The following is a 19,587-nucleotide window of genomic DNA, read 5'->3' on the forward strand; positions in this document are numbered from 1 at the left end:
CCATTGATTTAAAAACTGTCAGAAGCCACAGCCCCTATATCTTGTGAGTTCAGCACCACTATCCTACCTCTCAGAGACACATGACCGCGCACACACGCCTACCCACCCCATAGTGCAGAGTCATGGAGCATGCGCAGAACGTGACCGTGCGCACATTCTCCTTTCCCGCCTCCTCGATACACACGCTGTAACCAAGACGCAGAGCGGGGCGCATGCGCTGAACGTACGCAGACGCTCCCGCATTCTCCTCTCCTTCCGCCCTGCAGTGACTGTGCCCGTACTGCGCACTCTCCGTGATCTCTGGTAGCTGCGTAGTGTGTCTTTGTGTTCTCTCCTCCGGTAAGATGGCGGATCCGCGGCTGAGGCAAATAAAGATCAAGACTGGCGTGGTGAAGCGGTGAGTGGATAATGAATGTGAGCTTTATATATACACACTGTACTGCGCCTCCTATCCCCGCCCACCTGACAGTCCCTGTATGAGAGGGACCCGCCTGTCAGTCCCTGTATGAGAGGGACCCGCCTGTCAGTCCCTGTATGAGAGGGACCCGCCTGTCAATCCCTGTATGAGAGGGACCCGCCTGTCAGTCCCTGTATGAGAGGGACCCGCCTGTCAGTCCCTGTATGAGAGGGACCCGCCTGTCAGTGCCTGTATGAGAGGGACCCGCCTGTCAGTGCCTGTATGAGAGGGACCCCCCTTGTCAGTCCCTGTATGGGAGGGACCCCCCTTGTCAGTCCCTGTATGAGAGGGACCCCCCTTGTCAGTCCCTGTATGATTGGGACCCCCCCCTTGTCAGTCCCTGTATGAGAGGGACCCCCCTTGTCAGTCCCTGTATGGGAGGGACCCCCCTTGTCAGTCCCTGTATGAGAGGGACCCCCCCCCGTCGTCAGTCCCTGTATGAGAGGGACCCCCCCCCCTCGTCAGTCCCTGTATGAGAGGGACCCCCCCTTGTCAGTCCCTGTATGGGAGGGACCCCCCCCCTTGTCAGTCCCTGTATGGGAGGGACCCCCCCCTTGTCAGTCCCTGTATGGGAGGGACCCCCCCCTTGTCAGTCCCTGTATGGGAGGGACCCCCCCCCTCGTCAGTCCCTGTATGAGAGGGACCCCCCCCCTCGTCAGTCCCTGTATGGGAGGTACCCCCCCCCCCCTTGTCGGTCCCTGTATGGGAGGTACCCCCCCCCCCCTTGTCAGTCCCTGTATGGGAGGGACTCCCCCCCCCCCCCCCCCCCTTGTCAGTCCCTGTATGGGAGGGACCCCCCTTGTCAGTCCCTGTATGGGAGGGACTCGGGTTGCCAACCTCTCAAAATACAATTTACTGACAGTCCGATATAAGGTGGTCTCTAGTCACCAAAGTTTACCATTACATGGGGGTTTGCATCAGAGTGCACAGAGTTCCCCTTCACTTCATAAGGGGGGGATCCCCCAGACTCTAATGTAAGGGAGAACGCTATAAGATCACCTTCCACAAAGTGTATACAATAAGGGTGGGGGGGGGGGTACTGATATAAGGCAGAACCTTTTATACCTTATTGTATTCATTCCCCTCTTACATCACAGCCCCCCCCCCCAAACTTTGTGTGGCCACTGGGGGCTGGAGTTGCCTGTCAGTGACCGCCTCCATTGCTGGCTCAGGACCCTCAGACACGGCCCTCCAGGCGGCTCCTCTCACCACCACTGCTGTCTATTTCTCAAAGTTCTCAAGTCCACATCCCATTTACCAGTGGGTGACACAGTCTCAGGCAGGCGGTGGCTCGGTAATTCATAAAAGACGCCATGACGTCACAGCATGCCCATCTGAGTCTGCCTGAATCAAGCCCGATCCTGCCCAAGCCCAGCCGGCTTCAGGAAACTGCACATGCCCAGTTCCAAAGCTGGCAAACAACCATATTTTTACCAGGCAGCCGCTGTCTGTAACCGACATTTACAGACAGTTTGTAAATCAGCTGATTTTTACAAACTGTCCGTACATTTACATACAGTTGGCAACCTTGAGAGGCACCCGCCTGATAGCTCTAGTATGAGAGGGACCCGCCTGATAGCTCTAGTATGAGAGGGACCCGCCTGATAGCTCTAGTATGAGAGGGACCCGCCTGATAGCTCTAGTATGAGAGGGACCCACCCACCTGATGGCTCTAGTATGAGGGGGACCCGCCTGATGGCTCTAGTATGAGGGGGACCCGCCTGATGGCTCTAGTATGAGAGGGACCCACCTGATAGCTCTAGTATGAGAGGGACCCGCCTGATAGCTCTAGTATGAGAGGGACCCGCCTGATAGCTCTAGTATGAGAGGGACCCGCCTGATAGCTCTAGTATGAGAGGGACCCGCCTGATAGCTCTAGTATGAGAGGGACCCGCCTGATAGCTCTAGTATGAGGGGGACCCGCCTGATAGCTCTAGTATGAGGGGGACCCGCCTGATAGCTCTAGTATGAGGGGGACCCGCCTGATAGCTCTAGTATGAGAGGGACCCGCCTGATAGCTCTAGTATGAGAGGGACCCGCCTGATGGCTCTAGTATGAGGGGGACCCGCCTGATAGCTCTAGTATGAGGGGGACCCGCCTGATAGCTCTAGTATGAGAGGGACCCGCCTGATAGCTCTAGTATGAGAGGGACCCGCCTGATGGCTCTAGTATGAGGGGGACCCGCCTGATAGCTCTAGTATGAGGGGGACCCGCCTGATAGCTCTAGTATGAGAGGGACCCACCCACCTGATAGCACTAGTATGAGAGGGACCCGCCTGATAGCTCTAGTATGAGAGGGACCCGCCTGATAGCTCTAGTATGAGGGGGACCCGCCTGATGGCTCTAGTATGAGAGGGACCCGCCTGATGGCTCTAGTATGAGAGGGACCCACCCACCTGATAGCTCTAGTATGAGAGGGACCCGCCTGATAGCACTAGTATGAGAGGGACCCGCCTGATAGCTCTAGTATGAGAGGGACCCGCCTGGTGGCTCTAGTATGAGGGGGACCCGCCTGATAGCTCTAGTATGAGAGGGACCCGCCTGATAGCTCTAGTATGAGAGGGACCCGCCTGATGGCTCTAGTATGAGAGGGACCCGCCTGATAGCTCTAGTATGAGAGGGACCCGCCTGATAGCTCTAGTATGAGAGGGACCCACCCACCTGATAGCACTAGTATGAGAGGGACCCGCCTGATAGCTCTAGTATGAGAGGGACCCGCCTGATAGCTCTAGTATGAGAGGGACCCGCCTGATAGCTCTAGTATGAGGGGGACCCGCCTGATAGCTCTAGTATGAGGGGGACCCGCCTGATAGCTCTAGTATGAGAGGGACCCGCCTGATAGCTCTAGTATGAGAGGGACCCGCCTGATGGCTCTAGTATGAGGGGGACCCGCCTGATGGCTCTAGTATGAGGGGGACCCGCCTGATAGCTCTAGTATGAGGGGGACCCGCCTGATAGCTCTAGTATGAGAGGGACCCGCCTGATAGCTCTAGTATGAGAGGGACCCGCCTGATGGCTCTAGTATGAGGGGGACCCGCCTGATAGCTCTAGTATGAGGGGGACCCGCCTGATAGCTCTAGTATGAGAGGGACCCACCCACCTGATAGCACTAGTATGAGAGGGACCCGCCTGATAGCTCTAGTATGAGAGGGACCCGCCTGATAGCTCTAGTATGAGGGGGACCCGCCTGATGGCTCTAGTATGAGAGGGACCCGCCTGATGGCTCTAGTATGAGAGGGACCCACCCACCTGATAGCTCTAGTATGAGAGGGACCCGCCTGATAGCACTAGTATGAGAGGGACCCGCCTGATAGCTCTAGTATGAGAGGGACCCGCCTGGTGGCTCTAGTATGAGGGGGACCCGCCTGATAGCTCTAGTATGAGAGGGACCCGCCTGATAGCTCTAGTATGAGAGGGACCCGCCTGATGGCTCTAGTATGAGAGGGACCCGCCTGATGGCTCTAGTATGAGAGGGACCCGCCTGATGGCTCTAGTATGAGAGGGACCCGCCTGATGGCTCTAGTATGAGGGGGACCCGCCTGATGGCTCTAGTATGAGGGGGACCCGCCTGATGGCTCTAGTATGAGGGGGACCCGCCTGATGGCTCTAGTATGAGAGGGACCCACCTGATAGCTCTAGTATGAGAGGGACCCGCCTGATAGCTCTAGTATGAGGGGGACCCGCCTGATAGCTCTAGTATGAGAGGGACCCACCTGATAGCTCTAGTATGAGAGGGACCCGCCTGATAGCTCTAGTATGAGGGGGACCCGCCTGATAGCTCTAGTATGAGAGGGACCCACCTGATAGCTCTAGTATGAGAGGGACCCACCCACCTGATAGCACTAGTATGAGAGGGACCCGCCTGATAGCTCTAGTATGAGAGGGACCCACCCACCTGATAGCACTAGTATGAGAGGGACCCGCCTGATAGCTCTAGTATGAGAGGGACCCGCCTGATAGCTCTAGTATGAGGGGGACCCGCCTGATGGCTCTAGTATGAGAGGGACCCGCCTGATGGCTCTAGTATGAGAGGGACCCGCCTGATAGCACTAGTATGAGAGGGACCCGCCTGATAGCTCTAGTATGAGAGGGACCCGCCTGGTGGCTCTAGTATGAGGGGGACCCGCCTGATAGCTCTAGTATGAGAGGGACCCGCCTGATAGCTCTAGTATGAGAGGGACCCGCCTGATGGCTCTAGTATGAGAGGGACCCGCCTGATAGCTCTAGTATGAGAGGGACCCGCCTGATAGCTCTAGTATGAGAGGGACCCGCCTGATAGCTCTAGTATGAGAGGGACCCGCCTGATAGCTCTAGTATGAGAGGGACCCGCCTGATGGCTCTAGTATGAGAGGGACCCGCCTGATGGCTCTAGTATGAGAGGGACCCGCCTGATGGCTCTAGTATGAGGGGGACCCGCCTGATGGCTCTAGTATGAGGGGGACCCGCCTGATGGCTCTAGTATGAGGGGGACCCGCCTGATGGCTCTAGTATGAGGGGGACCCGCCTGATAGCTCTAGTATGAGAGGGACCCGCCTGATAGCTCTAGTATGAGAGGGACCCACCTGATAGCTCTAGTATGAGGGGGACCCGCCTGATAGCTCTAGTATGAGGGGGACCCGCCTGTCAGTCCTATATAGGATTGACCCGTCTGACAGTCCTGCGTGACTCCAGTAGACCACTGAAGGTATGCTGTGATCTCTGGCACCAAGCTGTTAGTAGCACATCCTATATAAGTCTTGTGAGTTGGGACCTCCATGGATTGGACTTGTTTATCCAGCACATCCCACAGATGTACGATTGGATTGTGATCTGAAGAGTTTGGAGGCCAAGTTAACATCTTGAAATTTGTGTTCCTCAAACCATTCTTGAATTCATCAGAGCAGGCCACCTACTTCCATTTCTCTGTGATCCAGTTCTGATGCTCATGTGCCCAATGTAGGCACTTCTGGCTGTGGACATGAGTCGGCATGGACCAATCTGCAGCTACACACCAAACTGCCATTCTCTGTGTTTTCTGACATTTTTCTATCAGAACCAGCATTCACTTTTTCTGCAATCTGAGCTACAGAATCTCTTCTATTGGATTGGACTACACTGACCAGCCTTCATTCCTCTTGTGCATCAATGAACCTTGGCCGCTCATGAACCTATCACTGGTTTCCTTCCTTGGAGAGCTTTTGGTAGGTCCTTAGCCCTGCAGACCAGGAACATCCCACAAGGTGTGCATTTTGGAGTTACTCTGACCCAGTTCTCTGGCCATTGTCAAAGTGGCTCAAATACTTACTTACACTTGCCCATTTTTTCTACTTTTAATACATCAATTTCAAGGACAACATGTTCACTTGCTGCCTAATATATCCCACCTGCTTTCAGATTAGATAATTGTCATTCACTTTACCTTTTAAAGGTCATAATGTTATGGCTGATCAGTGTATGTACAGTATTTATACATGGTGATCATATCCCCCCTTATCTCCTCTTCTCAGGAGAGAATAAATTCAGTTCCTCTAATCTTTCCTCATAGCTGAGCTCCTCCATGCCTCTTATCAGTCGGGTTGCTTTAGTAAAATCTGCAAATTGCATGCTATTAAGGTTATGATCTACCAGAACACCCACATCCTTCTCAACCTTTGTCTCCTCCAGCCACCGCCTCTTCTTGAATGTATGGTGCATGCATGTTTGTGGGACTTGCGCCTGATGCAGCCCGGCGTGAGAGGGACTGTCGGGCCTGATGCAGCCCGGCGTGGCGTGAGAGGGACTGTCGGGCCTGATGCAGCCCGGCGTGGCGTGAGAGGGACTGTCGGGCCTGATGCAGCCCGGCGTGGCGTGAGAGGGACTGTCGGGCCTGATGCAGCCCGGCGTGAGAGGGACTGTCGGGCCTGATGCAGCCCGGCGTGAGAGGGACTGTCGGGGCCTGATGCAGCCTGGCGTGAGAGGGACTGTCGGGGCCTGATGCAGCCCGGCGTGAGAGGGACTGTCGGGGCCTGATGCAGCCCGGCGTGAGAGGGACTGTCGGGGCCTGATGCAGCCCGGCGTGAGAGGGACTGTCGGGGCCTGATGCAGCCCGGCGTGAGAGGGACTGTCGGGGCCTGATGCAGCCCGGCGTGAGAGGGACTGTCGGGGCCTGATGCAGCCCGGCGTGGCGTGAGAGGGACTGTCGGGGCCTGATGCAGCCCGGCGTGGCGTGAGAGGGACTGTCGGGCCTGATGCAGCCCGGCGTGGCGTGAGAGGGACTGTCGGGCCTGATGCAGCCCGGCGTGAGAGGGACTGTCGGGGCCTGATGCAGCCCGGCGTGAGAGGGACTGTCGGGCCTGATGCAGCCCGGCGTGAGAGGGACTGTTGGGGCCTGATGCAGCCCGGCGTGAGAGGGACTGTCGGGCCTGATGCAGCCCGGCGTGGCGTGAGAGGGACTGTCGGGCCTGATGCAGCCCGGCGTGGCGTGAGAGGGACTGTCGGGCCTGATGCAGCCCGGCGTGGCGTGAGAGGGACTGTCGGGCCTGATGCAGCCCGGCGTGGCGTGAGAGGGACTGTCGGGCCTGATGCAGCCCGGCGTGTCAACATAGGGCTCTGGGCTGTGATTGGACACAGCCAATCATCAGATCATCATTGACCAGGACCTGCTGACAGACTCCTGTGTACATTCACAGTGGGTGTTGGGGGGGTGCGCACGCTAAACCCAGAAACGGGCAGCGCTGTACTAGTAAGTTGCTTAGCTTGTTCAGTCTGCCCGTTCAAGTGACGTAGTGGGTGGGCAGTCTGGAATTAGTTAGGGTTTCCACCCCCACTTCCTCATTTCTCGCCTAGGTAAGGATGATGATGCTGATATAAAACCCGTATAGAGGTAGCATATTTTTTCTGGGTAGGTGACTGAAAACTCAGTCACAGTCAGGCATGTAGCACTTTTTTTTTTTCTTAGGAAGCAGGCATGCAATGGTATCTGCAGTACCCCTCTTTTGACTCATTCAGTTTAAGAGAAGGCATTTTTACAAGCTGCATGCTGACTTGCTCTTCAGCTATAGGGGTGTAACATGGATATGTGACTCAGTTCTATATTGGTAAGGTTCAATAAAGACATTGGTTCATCCCAAGGTTTTAGGGTTAAAGCTGAGCTCAATACACATAAACGTTAATTCAAATACATTCTTCAATAGCCCAAAATAGTTCGGCCTGCATGCAGAAAACGACAGGAGTCACTCTGCACAGAGAGAGGGAGAAGCAGTGACTGGTCCTGAAGGGACACCTAATGTGTCAGGTTTAAATTTTGGATTTCCCCTTGTTTTTGTATGCTGATGTGTAATACAAATTAGAGGTTGATAGGATGACAACTCTTAAAGTAGTATTAAATGCTTAAAGTTTAAGTTAAAGTGAATGTATTCTGTGTAACAAGGAAAACATTGCTCTGCACATTGTACGCAGTTAAAGGGTAACTCCACTTTCGTGTGGGGAAAAAATAATGTAGCGTATAAAATTGCAACACAAGTCATATTATAATTGAATGTTATTGAAAATTTCCTTTTCAATCTGCAGCCACTGTAATTTTTTGAAAATGCAATTCAATATGGCTACCTGGTGAGATATTCCCAATAGGAACACGTCTAAAGGGATGCAGGCCCAGCAGATTTCCTCATTAGTGCTCTGCAGCTGCACAGCTGATTAATAATGAAACCACTCCCATTAGACCCACTAAGTACAGGGTAACAGAGGTACAAACTGTGATTTCTTCAGAATAACAAAAGGTAGGAATATGCAACAAAGGTTGTTATATTCCATGTAATGTACAGAGATCACCCAGAGAGGAATGTTTTTTTTTTTCTCAACAAAAGTGGAGCTACTTGCTGCTCCCCTGAATCCCCTTTTAGGGAGAGTAGGCACTGAGTACTTCACAAGAAGGGACAGTGCAATCTCTAGGGGCAGTCCATCATTTAGCTTGAAGGATCAGGGGAGTGGTTTGCCATCCTTGGTTTCATGCCTACTTGCCTATGATTTTGTGTGGATGTACACAGTGTACTAGCACACCACGTTCATTCAGGTCTAAACCCAGTCACACAAGGCGGGCTCCATAGGACCCTGCAAGGGAAAGAAGCCATCCTGAATCTGGATATCAGGGCCAGCACTGTAGCTCCCGCTAATTTGGCAGAAAACACAATCGCTGCAGCAGGAAGGATTGGGATCCATTGTAAATTATTTTTTTTAAACGTGGAATATCTTTGAGGCCTCATGCACACAGGGCGTTAGAAAAAACAAGCTGCAAAGCCACTACCAATGCCAGGAAAAAGCGGCTGTAAAAACGTGCGTTTAAAGGCTTTTTTCATTAATGCGCGTTTATCCGCATTAGCTTTTAGCAGAGTTTTTCTGCCTCTATTCATAATCAGTGGTTGCCTATGAGCCGTCTTTGATCTGACTTTCAGCCCATTGATTTGAATAGAAGTCACATCCAAGTCGGATTACGATGATCCCACACGTAGTGCGACTTGTGCTCTGAGAATATTGAAAGGGAACCCCATGCCAAAATGAAAAAAAAAAATGGCGTGGGCCCCCCCCCCCCCCCATAATCCATACCAGACCCTTATTTGAGCATGCAGCCCGGCAGGTCAGGAAAGGAGAGGGGACAAGCGAGCGCCCCTCCATACCATACCATACCAGGCCACACGCCCTCAACATGGGGGGGGGGTTGCTTTGGGGCAGGGGGGCTCTGCAGCAGGGGGGCTCTGCCCCCCCCACCACCCCAAAGCACTTTGTCCCTATGTTGATGGAGAGAAGGGCCTCTTCCCAACAACCCTGGGTGGGGGGTCTGTGGGCAGGGGGCTCATCGGAACCTGGATGCCCCTTGTAACGAGGGGCCACCAGATCTCTCCCCCCCCCCCCCATGTGAATAACTATGGGGAACATTGTACCCCTACCCATTCACCCCAAAAAAGGCAGTGTAGTGAAAATGACAAGAGACGGTTTTGAGAAGTCCTTTATTAAAAGTCATCAAGTCTTTTGCCTCCGGTCTGGTCTGCTGCCAACTGGGTCCTCCTCTGGCGATGTCTCCCGGGATTATGCCAGCTCCGCTCTCTGCGGCTTCTTGTATAGCCATGGGATGACATCACCTGGAGATCCCGCGCCTTATGTCATCACCTGACGACGCGTTATGACACAATCGGTGGGGTCTCTGGGTTGGCAGCTGAGAAGACCGGAGGAAGATTTTTAATAAAGGACATCTCAAAACCATCTCTTGTCATTATTCACACTACACTGCCTTTTTTTTTGGGTAAATGGGTAGGGGTACAATATACCCCATAGTCATTCACATGGTTGTCGGGAAGAGGCCCTTGTCCCCATCAACATGGGGACAAGGTGCTTTAGGGTGGGGAATGCAGAGCCCCCCCTGCCCCACAGCACCCAACCCCCCATGTTGAGGGCGTGTGGCTCGGATAAGGGTCTGGTATGGATTTTGGGGGGGGGGGGGGCGACCCCACTGTGATTTTGGTGTGGGGTTTTTCCCTCAAAATCCATACCAGACCCAAGGGTCTGATATGGTCCTTGGGGATGACCCCACACTTTTTTTTCTTTTTTTCATTTTGGCGTGGGGTTCCCTTTCAAGATCCATACCAGACACAAAAGGCCTGGTATGGAACTTGGGGGGGGGGGGGGGGGGCACGCTGTTTTTTTCCATTTTGGCATAAGGTTCCCCTTCAAGAGCCTCAGAGCACAAGTTGCACCATCATGATCCAACTTGGGATGCGACTTCTATTCATATCAATAGGCTCCCATAGGGAACCATTGATTTTGACATGGGGAAAAAGTCTGACGCGGCTTAACGCCATATACGTTAAGTAACGTTTAGCACTGTCAGACGTTTTTACAGCTGTAACGCCGGTCCTCAGAACACGCTGGCCCTGGGTTTTCTTTGCAGCTTGAAAACGCCTATGCCACTTACAGCTTCAAAAGGTCTGTGTGTGCAAGAGGCCATAGAATAACAGAGGGACGTCTGACGCTCCTTAAAGCAGCTGTAAAAACGCCCTGCTTGCATTAGGCCTAAAAAATTGACTTTTTTTATCACTTTAATGATTCATTTTTTTTAGATCCTATCTCAGAAAGCATATGTGGAATGTTGACCATTTATTGTGGTGTTCCATAAGGTTAAGCCTTTAATTACATAAAACATCCTTAAATATGTCTTTTTATATCCATTTTAAACTAATAATGGCTTTCAATTTAAAGTGAATAAAGAGTGCTGGGGCCATGCAAAAACAGTGCTGACACCGTCCCGTTGTTTCCTTCCGGCTAAATGAAAGTGACACCAGTAGATTAGAATGAGACTAAGACAATTCGCATTGCAATTGTGTTAGTTTAACTTTAACAATCTTTTAACACTCTTGTTTAAATGTAGCTGACATACCATAATTACAAATCTACAAGCCTTGATTAAAGAATTTTACATCTGAACCTATAGAGAGAATGTATTGACTTTTTTTTTTTTTATATCTTCAAGGAAGCCAATTTTTCTTTTGTACATTTGGTAAACCAGTCCTTAGGGCTTCGTGTCAAAAACAGATCTGTCTGGAATTTGAATTCTTATATTTTGACATCCTTTTGAAGGCAATTCTGTATATTTAAAAAAAAAAGGGGGTTATTAAGAAATGTTCTCTGTTTAATGGCAGTGTGATGGAATGATAAAGCTGGTGCCTTTCAGCTGATGTTTTTTCCTGTGCATTTTAAAGACTTAAGGAGATTGTAAGCCCTTACATATACCCAGTGAAGTGACTGGCCTCAAGGGATATACTAATGGTGCTTTTCCACTGCATGGTACGGATCAGTTTGGCTCGGTTTGGCGCTTTTCCTCTGCATGGTACCGCATAGTACGGGTTAGAACGGTTCTGTACGGTTTGTTACAGCGGTTCTTTTCCACTACATGGTCGGTACGGCTTGCTTAAACAGTACCGCCTCGGTTGGGGTTCCAGGCAGGCCGTACCGATACCATATCCCACAAACTTTTGCATGCAGCATTGATTGTCACTACTAGCCACTGATTGGTCAGAGAATCGTTATAATCCCACCCACTTACTACTAAGTACTACAACAGTGGAAAAGTAAACCGAGCCGAGTAGAGCCTATACAGTGCTGAAAGGTGCCGACTCGTACCACGCAGTGGAAAAGCAAACTGAGCCGAGCTGGGCCAAGCAGTGCCGAGTGGAGCCGAGCCGGTACTTGCAGTGGAAAAGTGCCTTAAGGTGAAGCAAATCCTCCTACATAAGTTGTACCTTTTTATCTGCAGTCTTCTCTTCTCCACATCTGTTCAAAGTCAATAAGCATGTCTGAGATGTCAGGAAAAAAAGGGGATCGAGAGCTGAAATTAAACTCTGCAGAGCTCAGTGAGGAGCTCATAGGAACAAATCTGAGGCAGTCAATCAGCTGGAAGTCCCTCCTCTGTCCCCCTTTATCTCTTGGTGTCAAGGAAACTTGTCAGAAGGGATTCATGCTGATAGAGGAATGAAGAAGACAGAAATGACACGTAGTGCTCTTAATTGAGACAAGTATACAATTATGAACCAGTGTTTCTCAATCTTTTTAACCACTTTACCACCAGCCACTGTGCTGCTACTGCGGCACAGTGGTTCGTTATCGTCCAGGGACGTAGACCGACGTCGCTGGACTCCTCCCCTTGTAGGCGGCGCTCCCGCGCCGCCGAAGGCACGCTCCCGCTGTTTTCATTCACAGCGGGAGTCGGGCCAGGGGAGGAGCGGCAGCGATCACCGCCGCTCTTCCCTGATCGTCGGGGAATCTAGTTTGGAGATCCACCCGCCTGTGTAAACAGTGCGGGCGGATCTCCTAAGTGACAGGGAGTGACAGATTGCAGTGTTCAGCATAGCTGAACATCTGATCTGTCCCTGGCTCACTCAGTCACCCCCCCCCCCCCCCCCCACATGTTAGTAAGCACCAGGCATACATTAACCCCTCCCTCTCCAATAAAATTAACCCCTTCCTTGCCAGTGTCATTTTTACAGTAACAGTGCATATTTATAGCACTGATTACTGCAGTAATGTCACTGGTACCCCCAAAAGTGTCAAAAATGTCAGTCAAGGGTCCGTCCGATCTGTCCGCCGCAATGTCGCAGTCCCGCAAAAAAAATCGCAGATCGCCGCCATTACTCGTTAAAAAAAAAAAAACACCAAAAATGACAGAAATCTTTCCCTTAGTTAGTAAATGCAATAACTTTTGCGCAAACCAATCAAAATATGCTTATTGTGATTTTTTTTTTTTTTACCAAACATAGGTAGCAGAAAACAAATTGGCCAAAAATTTTAAAAAAATTTGATTTTTACATTTTTTTTGGGAGGAATTTCATATAAAAAAATGTGAAAAATATTGTTGTTTTTTCAAAATAAACGCTCTTTTTTTGTTTATAGCGCAAAAAGTAAAAATTGCACAGGAGATCAAATACCACCAAAAGAAATCTGTTTGTGGGAAAAAAAAGGACGTAAATTTCGTTTGGGTACGGCGTCGCACGACCGCGCAATTGTCAGTAAAAGTGGCCTGGACGTAAGACAGCAAAATCCTCCGGTGGTAAAGTGGTTAATTCAAGGCACCATTTAAAACTCTGCACAATCACGAGGCATCCCATTCTAAAATGTAAAATAATAGATTTACTTAACATGGCGACATCCATACATGTAGGACACACATTGGAGGTGATTTATTCTTACAATGCAAATACACCTTTGCACACTGGTACTGATTAGTGTTTCAATGCTGTTATAGAGGGATAGGCTTTGTTCGTATTTAATGTCTGAGGTTTACAAACACTTTAAGAGTCGGTTCACACTGGGGCGACACGACTCTGTACTACTTCGGGGGCAACTTGTGCATTTCCATGCACCACGACTTCGGAGCGACTTGCATGGACTTCACATAATGGTAGTTATGCAAGTCGCTCCGAGGTCGCCCCGAAGTAGTACAGGACCCTTTTTCTAAGTCGGAGCGACTTGTGTCGCTCCTATTAGAACGGGTCCTGTAGCAGTCAATGGACCACGAGGGAGTGCGACTTGTCAGGCTGTCAAGTTGCGCTAGTGTGGACCGGGTCTAAAGCAAAAATCCAGCTACTTTCGCTATTCACAGTGATATTAATTTTTTGCCTTCAGGAGAAATCCTTACCAACAACAGATGCACTAGTGTACTACAGATAAAATATGATTGGTTAACATGCAGGATCTCATTATTTCCTGAGGTTCACACTTTCAAATGCACCCTGATTTGCTGAGAGAACCCCATTAGGGGTTCCCACGATAAGTCTGCGTCCAGAGCCAGTTACTCGCATGTGTTCGCTGCTTGAGTGATCATGCGAGTGGGCGCGATTGACTGTAAGAACTTGCAGCCTCCCATTGCTTTCAGTGGGGCTGCCTACTCTCAGCTAATGGCGGAAACCCCCACTTGGGGTTGTTGCAGCTGATCACAGACAAGGGTACATTATACAGTGTGAATGCACCATTTGTCTTACAGTATGGGACACTGGGTCCTAAAATTTACCTTGGGTTTTATGCAGATGCATTCAGGTGATTGGACCCTGGCAAATGATAACCCCTCTCACTTCCATCTGGAATCCAGTTTTGTTGCAAGCAATAGGGAGAACAAAGGGGAGGAAATTGTGTCTCCTACTGTACTCAGATTTTACTGCAAAGTCAAAAATCTTGTTACTGTACTCAATCCTAAACGCATCCCTTTCTTGTGGGGAACCTTTCATTCTAAGAAAGCAGTTTTTTGGGGGGGGGAGTACACATATACTGATTGGGGTGCCTTGACCATATGATCTTGTTGGGTGTCACCACTTAAATCAACAGTGCTATATAAAGAAAGAAGTGTGTAAAGCAACACCCAACTTTGGGCTACCAAATTATTTACATGTAACAATATTTATTGCAAACAAAATACATTAATATAACCAAGCGCCAATTTCCCATTGACCTCTTTGCCCCTTTACCTGTCCCCACCAACCACCCTACACCAGGATAACTACCACGTGATCCACTACCTAGACAAAGCACCCCCAAAAAAGGAAAAAAGGGACCTAGACTGTAGCACATAGCAGTGATGGCGAACCTTGGCACCCCAGATGTTTTGGAACTACATTTCTCATAAAGCTAAACTAAAATGTGAGGGATGTACTCACTTTTGTGAGATTATGTATGTATGTAAAGACCATCAGTGTGTACCATAAAGGCTCTATTTATCTAGAACAGTGTTTCTCAACCTTTTTTTAGTCAAGGCACCCTTTAAAATGAAGGACAATATTGAGGCACCCCATCCTAAATAATAAACACTATTCTAAATATTTTACATAATGCAGCAACATCCACACACGTAGGGGACCCAACGTTAGAGGTGCAAACTGGTACTGACTAGTATTCCAATGTTTCTCTTCCTCCTCAGCTTTTCTACATCACTCAGCTAATGTGACCCAAAGCTGATGGAGAGAGGAAAGGGAGGGTCAAACAAGGATGATATACAGGCGACTGATAATCCTCCTTATCAACTGATGTAATTTGTCATTAGGTGGTTGGCAGCTAGAAGGTGCACAATGTGAAATAGTGCACAATGAAAACCTGTGACTTTGTGCATTTAAAAGGCAGGCTTCATCCACCCCCAACTTGTATACAATTTTTTTGGCAATTTTGAGGCAATTTTTAGGCATTTTGCCAAGGCACCCCTGAAGAAACCTCAAGGCACCCTGATTGAAAAAGGCTGATCTAGAAATACGGTCCAGCTGAAACGTCCAACTTTAGTATTCGTCCATTTAAAGTAACCGGTACCTTGTTGGTCAAATTCTCTTTTATATATACATATATGTGTGTGTATATATGTATATATGTATATATGTATATATGTATATGTATATATATATATATATATATATATATATATATATATATATATATATATATATATAGTGTGTGTAATGTGTGTAAAAATTGCACACTGGTGGGAGTAGCCGGAATACTGGACTCCTGATGAGAGTGAGCAAGATATAATTCAAAATGATAGTTTGAATAAACCACCCAACACCCTTAGATGGACATTATTAATACATTTCATTCTGAGAGGCATTTAATGATGACAGTAAAAGTTGTAGGGAGAGTTAATTAATTAAACCCAGGGAAGAGAGAGAATTTAGATCAAAGATCCATTTTGCCTCTTTTTGAACCAAAATGTTATCCCGGTCTTCCTGATTATTAGGCAAAGTAAGCTGATATATTCCACAAAACCACAAGTTTCTAGGTGATGACTTATGGAATACCTTAAATTGCATGGCTATATAAAGCTATAATCGTCTTCAGGGGAGGTTCTAGAAACATGCTCCCCTATCCTCTTAAGTTCCATTTTTGTTTTTCCTATGTTAAGTTTTGGGCAACAACAAAAATTCATATAGCCCACCCATTTCAAAGAAAAGTTAAGGAAGGACAGGTTAGTGAAACATTTTTCATGTGCTGAGCCCCAGCAGACATCAATCTTGTGAACAAACTTGCACATGAATGAGGTTTATTTTCTATAACTGGAGAGTTCAAAATCGGGTACATCCGTACATGGTAGCCAATCATCTTCTAACTTCAGATTGTTCAATTAACTTTCACAAAAAAACTTGGAAGCTGATTTGGTTTCTATGCTGAGCTGCACCCGATTTTTTTTTTTTTTTTTCTCTCTTCAATCTTAGTAAATCAACCCCAATGTCCACACTTAAACATACAATTAGGTGGTCTTCTAATTATAGAACTTAGAGGAGAACTAGGGGCATATCTACTGTGAACCAGCATATCCGCTAGATAAGGAATGGCTTGGGACCTAAAATTCCTTAAATTGTCCTATTCCTCAATATGTGCCAATGCTTTTCTAGGAGCAAGCTTAGTGTGGCCCAACAGGTACCACAGCGTGTGACAACCCCTAGTTTTTTTTTTTTTTTCTTTTCATGTACATTTGTGTCCTTTAACTGGTCTTTATATTTGGCTACGATATTATATCTATCTTTAAAACCGATCTCCATTAAAAAAAAAAAAAAACCTGAAGTGTTGCTGTGCCCGCACTGCATGGATTAACTGCTTGTTTTGTCCAGGGGCGCACAGAATGGCTATACTTACCCGTCCTTCGGAAAACCGCATTCTCCCTCGTCCAGCGGTGAACTGTTCCTGCCTTCCTCACATCCAGAGCCAGTCTATAGGCATGATGACATTAGGAACAGCCCATGCACAAGACTGCTAGCGTGCGGAGGGGCAGGAGCTGCAGGGACCGATCTTGCGCTCGGATGATCGGCCGATTAGGTAAGTATATCTCAGCTCTCCTCACCCCTAGACAAAAAAAAAAGAGCAGGTAACCCATGCAGTGAAGGCATAGCACCACTGCATGGCAACATTTTTTTTTTTCCCCTGAAATTCTTCTTTAAATTTCAGATCTATCTTTAGCATTGTTTTTTTTTTTTTTTTTCTTCACCAGTCTTCGGGTCCCCGGCGCCGCCATCTTACATGTGGAAAGACAGCTGTGACTTCCTGGTGCTTCAAAGCATATAAAAAAAATTCACTGAAAATCATTTGTGTCAATGCTGCAATATTGGGAGCACTGATCTTTAGCTAAAATACAGTAAAAACGTATGTGTTTTTACTGTATTTACAGTGCGTTTTCCACAAGACGGGACTCCCAAACCGAAGCAAAAATGTAACCATGGGTGCATTTTTTTATGCATTTTGCCATATTTTCTATGCATTTCAATGGGGTGGTGCATTTATTTTGTTACCATACCAAAAATGCAGCAAGCAGGATTTTACCAGACGCAGCAGACCCGCAACGGATTAGTGTGAAGAGTTCCATAGGGTTACATGGTCACACATTTTTCTTACACTTTTTAACGCAAAAGCAGAGGAAAAAAAGATCAGCGTGAAAGAAGCCTAAGCTATAGTTTTCTTTCTAGTAGACTTTAAAGTTATCATTCCATCAAAAATCTCATTAAAAATTTTGGCAAATATATAAATCTTAGTCGGTGTTTTATGTTCTTATAACTTATAATTCCAGCTTCCCTTAGTAGAAATTCCATCAATTCTGTTATGTTTTACTTTCCTTCCCTGTGTTCATAAAATATCCCTACAAATATCCCGTTGTATATCTTCATCCACCTTTTTTTTCCTTACCACTTTTGTATAGACATCATTTTTTTCTCTCTTGGGATAGATTATTGAAAAATTAGCTCAGATTCTAAATCAAAATCTATCAATCACTGTTTAAGTTTCAAAGAGAGATGGCTAGATAATAAATTGGGAATAAGCAAGCTGGAACCTACTCAACAAATTCAATTCTTGGTTAAGAAGTTTGATTCATTACAGGGAATAAGGCTTTAGAGAGACAGAATAATTCAGTATCCATCAGCTAAAGGATTGGAATACAAGCACTAGACCAGACATGCTGAAAATAGGCACGGTTGTAAGGGCATGGTACAGTGATTAGGTGACGCAATTCTTTCATCTGCTCCAGGTTGGGGACATTATTTAAATGTGCCAATCTGCACGCATTTCAGAGCCCTTAAAGGATACACTATTAAAAAAAATAAAAGACAAAACTAAAGAATTTTAAATCTTTTATCAAATTGGAATCTAATGTAATTGAAATATTGGTACTCCCTCAGAGCGGGCGTGTACAAATTAAAGTGGGCTCATATCTAAATCAACCCTCCATTCTGCCTATCTTACTACCTAAATATAGAAGTGGTAAAAGGGATCAGAATTGCACAGAGCTGCTGGTGTGATTTTTAAAAGAAACCGTAAAGCGTCTTCAACCATTTTTGGTGGCACATATAACATGGCAGCCCATTTATTTTGGAAGGGCTACCTAGGCCTGCAAAGGACAAAAAAAAAAAATGAATCTCCACCCTTTCCTCCTTCCCCCCCCCCCCTTTTTTTTTTTTTTTAATTTTATATGCATTGTGTGTTTTACTGCAGCACAGGTGTGTTGCAGACTACTGCAGTTGTGCGTTGGGGTGCCAAACCAAATGAAAGTTATTGTAAAGGCACAACGTTTGCTACCTTCATGCGTTCTATGCATGAAAGTAAATATGCGTGCAGCAGTCACAACAGCATCCCCCTAATACTTATCCGAGCCCCCTCTCAATCCAGCAATATCAAGGACAGCCTTGCCTCTTCTTGGGACTCAACACTCCTGATTGGCTTTTGGCAGCCAATGGCTCCCACTGCTGTCAATCACAGTCAGTGAGCCATTCAGGATGGGGTGTGCCGAAGTCGCGGCTTCATGTCTGAATGGACACACAGAGCAGGGGCTCAGCTTGGGTGGCTGCTTAGCAGGCTGATTGCTCTGGGGCCACCCAACAGGAGTCAGGGACCAGAAGCACTTGCCAGGGATCTGAGAAGAGGAGGATCTGGGCTGCTCTGTGCAAAATCATTACACAGAGCGGGTAAGTAGGACAGGTTTTTTTTTTTTTTTAATAAAAAAAACAAGTAGGGATGCACCGAATATTCGGCGGCCGAACATTATTCGGCCGAAAATAGAAAAAATAGCACTTTCGGTGTTCGGCCGAATAAGTCAAAATCCCGAATAATTTTGTGCCGAACAATAGGGCTGAACGATAGTCGATATGATATCGACTATCGTTCTGTGGCCGTAGGCGATATTCATATCGCCGAGGTCACGATATTTACAGGGGGAAGGGACTCGGAGGAGGACAGGAGGACTCACAGACTTCCGTGTTAGGCAGGGGAAGCCGGGACACTTCAGCGGTGAGCATACATACATTACTCACTCGTGCACTGCAGCCCGCCCCACACATTCAGTGAGTCTTACTCTCCTCCCTAGTTTTTTCAATGGCACATTCAGGAAGCCAATCACGCCGTGATTAGCTGCACAGCGAACCAATCACGCGTGCCTGCACACCTGATTGGTTCTGCTGTGCCGCTACTCACGGCGTGATTGGCTTCCTGAATGTGCCATTGAAAAAACTAGGGAGGAGAGTAAGACTCTCACTGAATGTGTGGGGCGGGCTGCAGTGCACGAGTGAGTAATGTATGTATGCGGCTGTGCTCCTTTCCAGGCTCCTACTAGTCCACCTCCAGCCTCCTACTACCACCACTATGAGAGACTGTCTGTCACGGTATAATCTGAT

At 48.0% G+C, this 19,587-nt stretch overlaps 1 protein-coding gene across 1 annotated transcript in view; it reads left to right on the forward strand.

Moving 5' to 3' along the window:
* Nucleotides 1-231: 231 nt before the first annotated feature.
* Nucleotides 232-19,587, forward strand: part of TBCA (tubulin folding cofactor A) — a 98,027-nt gene continuing 78,671 nt past the window's right edge. The window contains exon 1 of the mRNA XM_082265462.1: nt 232-397. Coding sequence (XP_082121588.1) covers nt 345-397 — 53 coding nt within the window. The 5' untranslated portion in view covers nt 232-344. The remainder of the gene's footprint in view (nt 398-19,587) is intronic.

The sequence above is a fragment of the Pelophylax lessonae genome (genome assembly GCF_965119305.1).
Source record: "Pelophylax lessonae genome assembly, chromosome: 1".
NCBI classification, from domain to species: domain Eukaryota; kingdom Metazoa; phylum Chordata; class Amphibia; order Anura; family Ranidae; genus Pelophylax; species Pelophylax lessonae.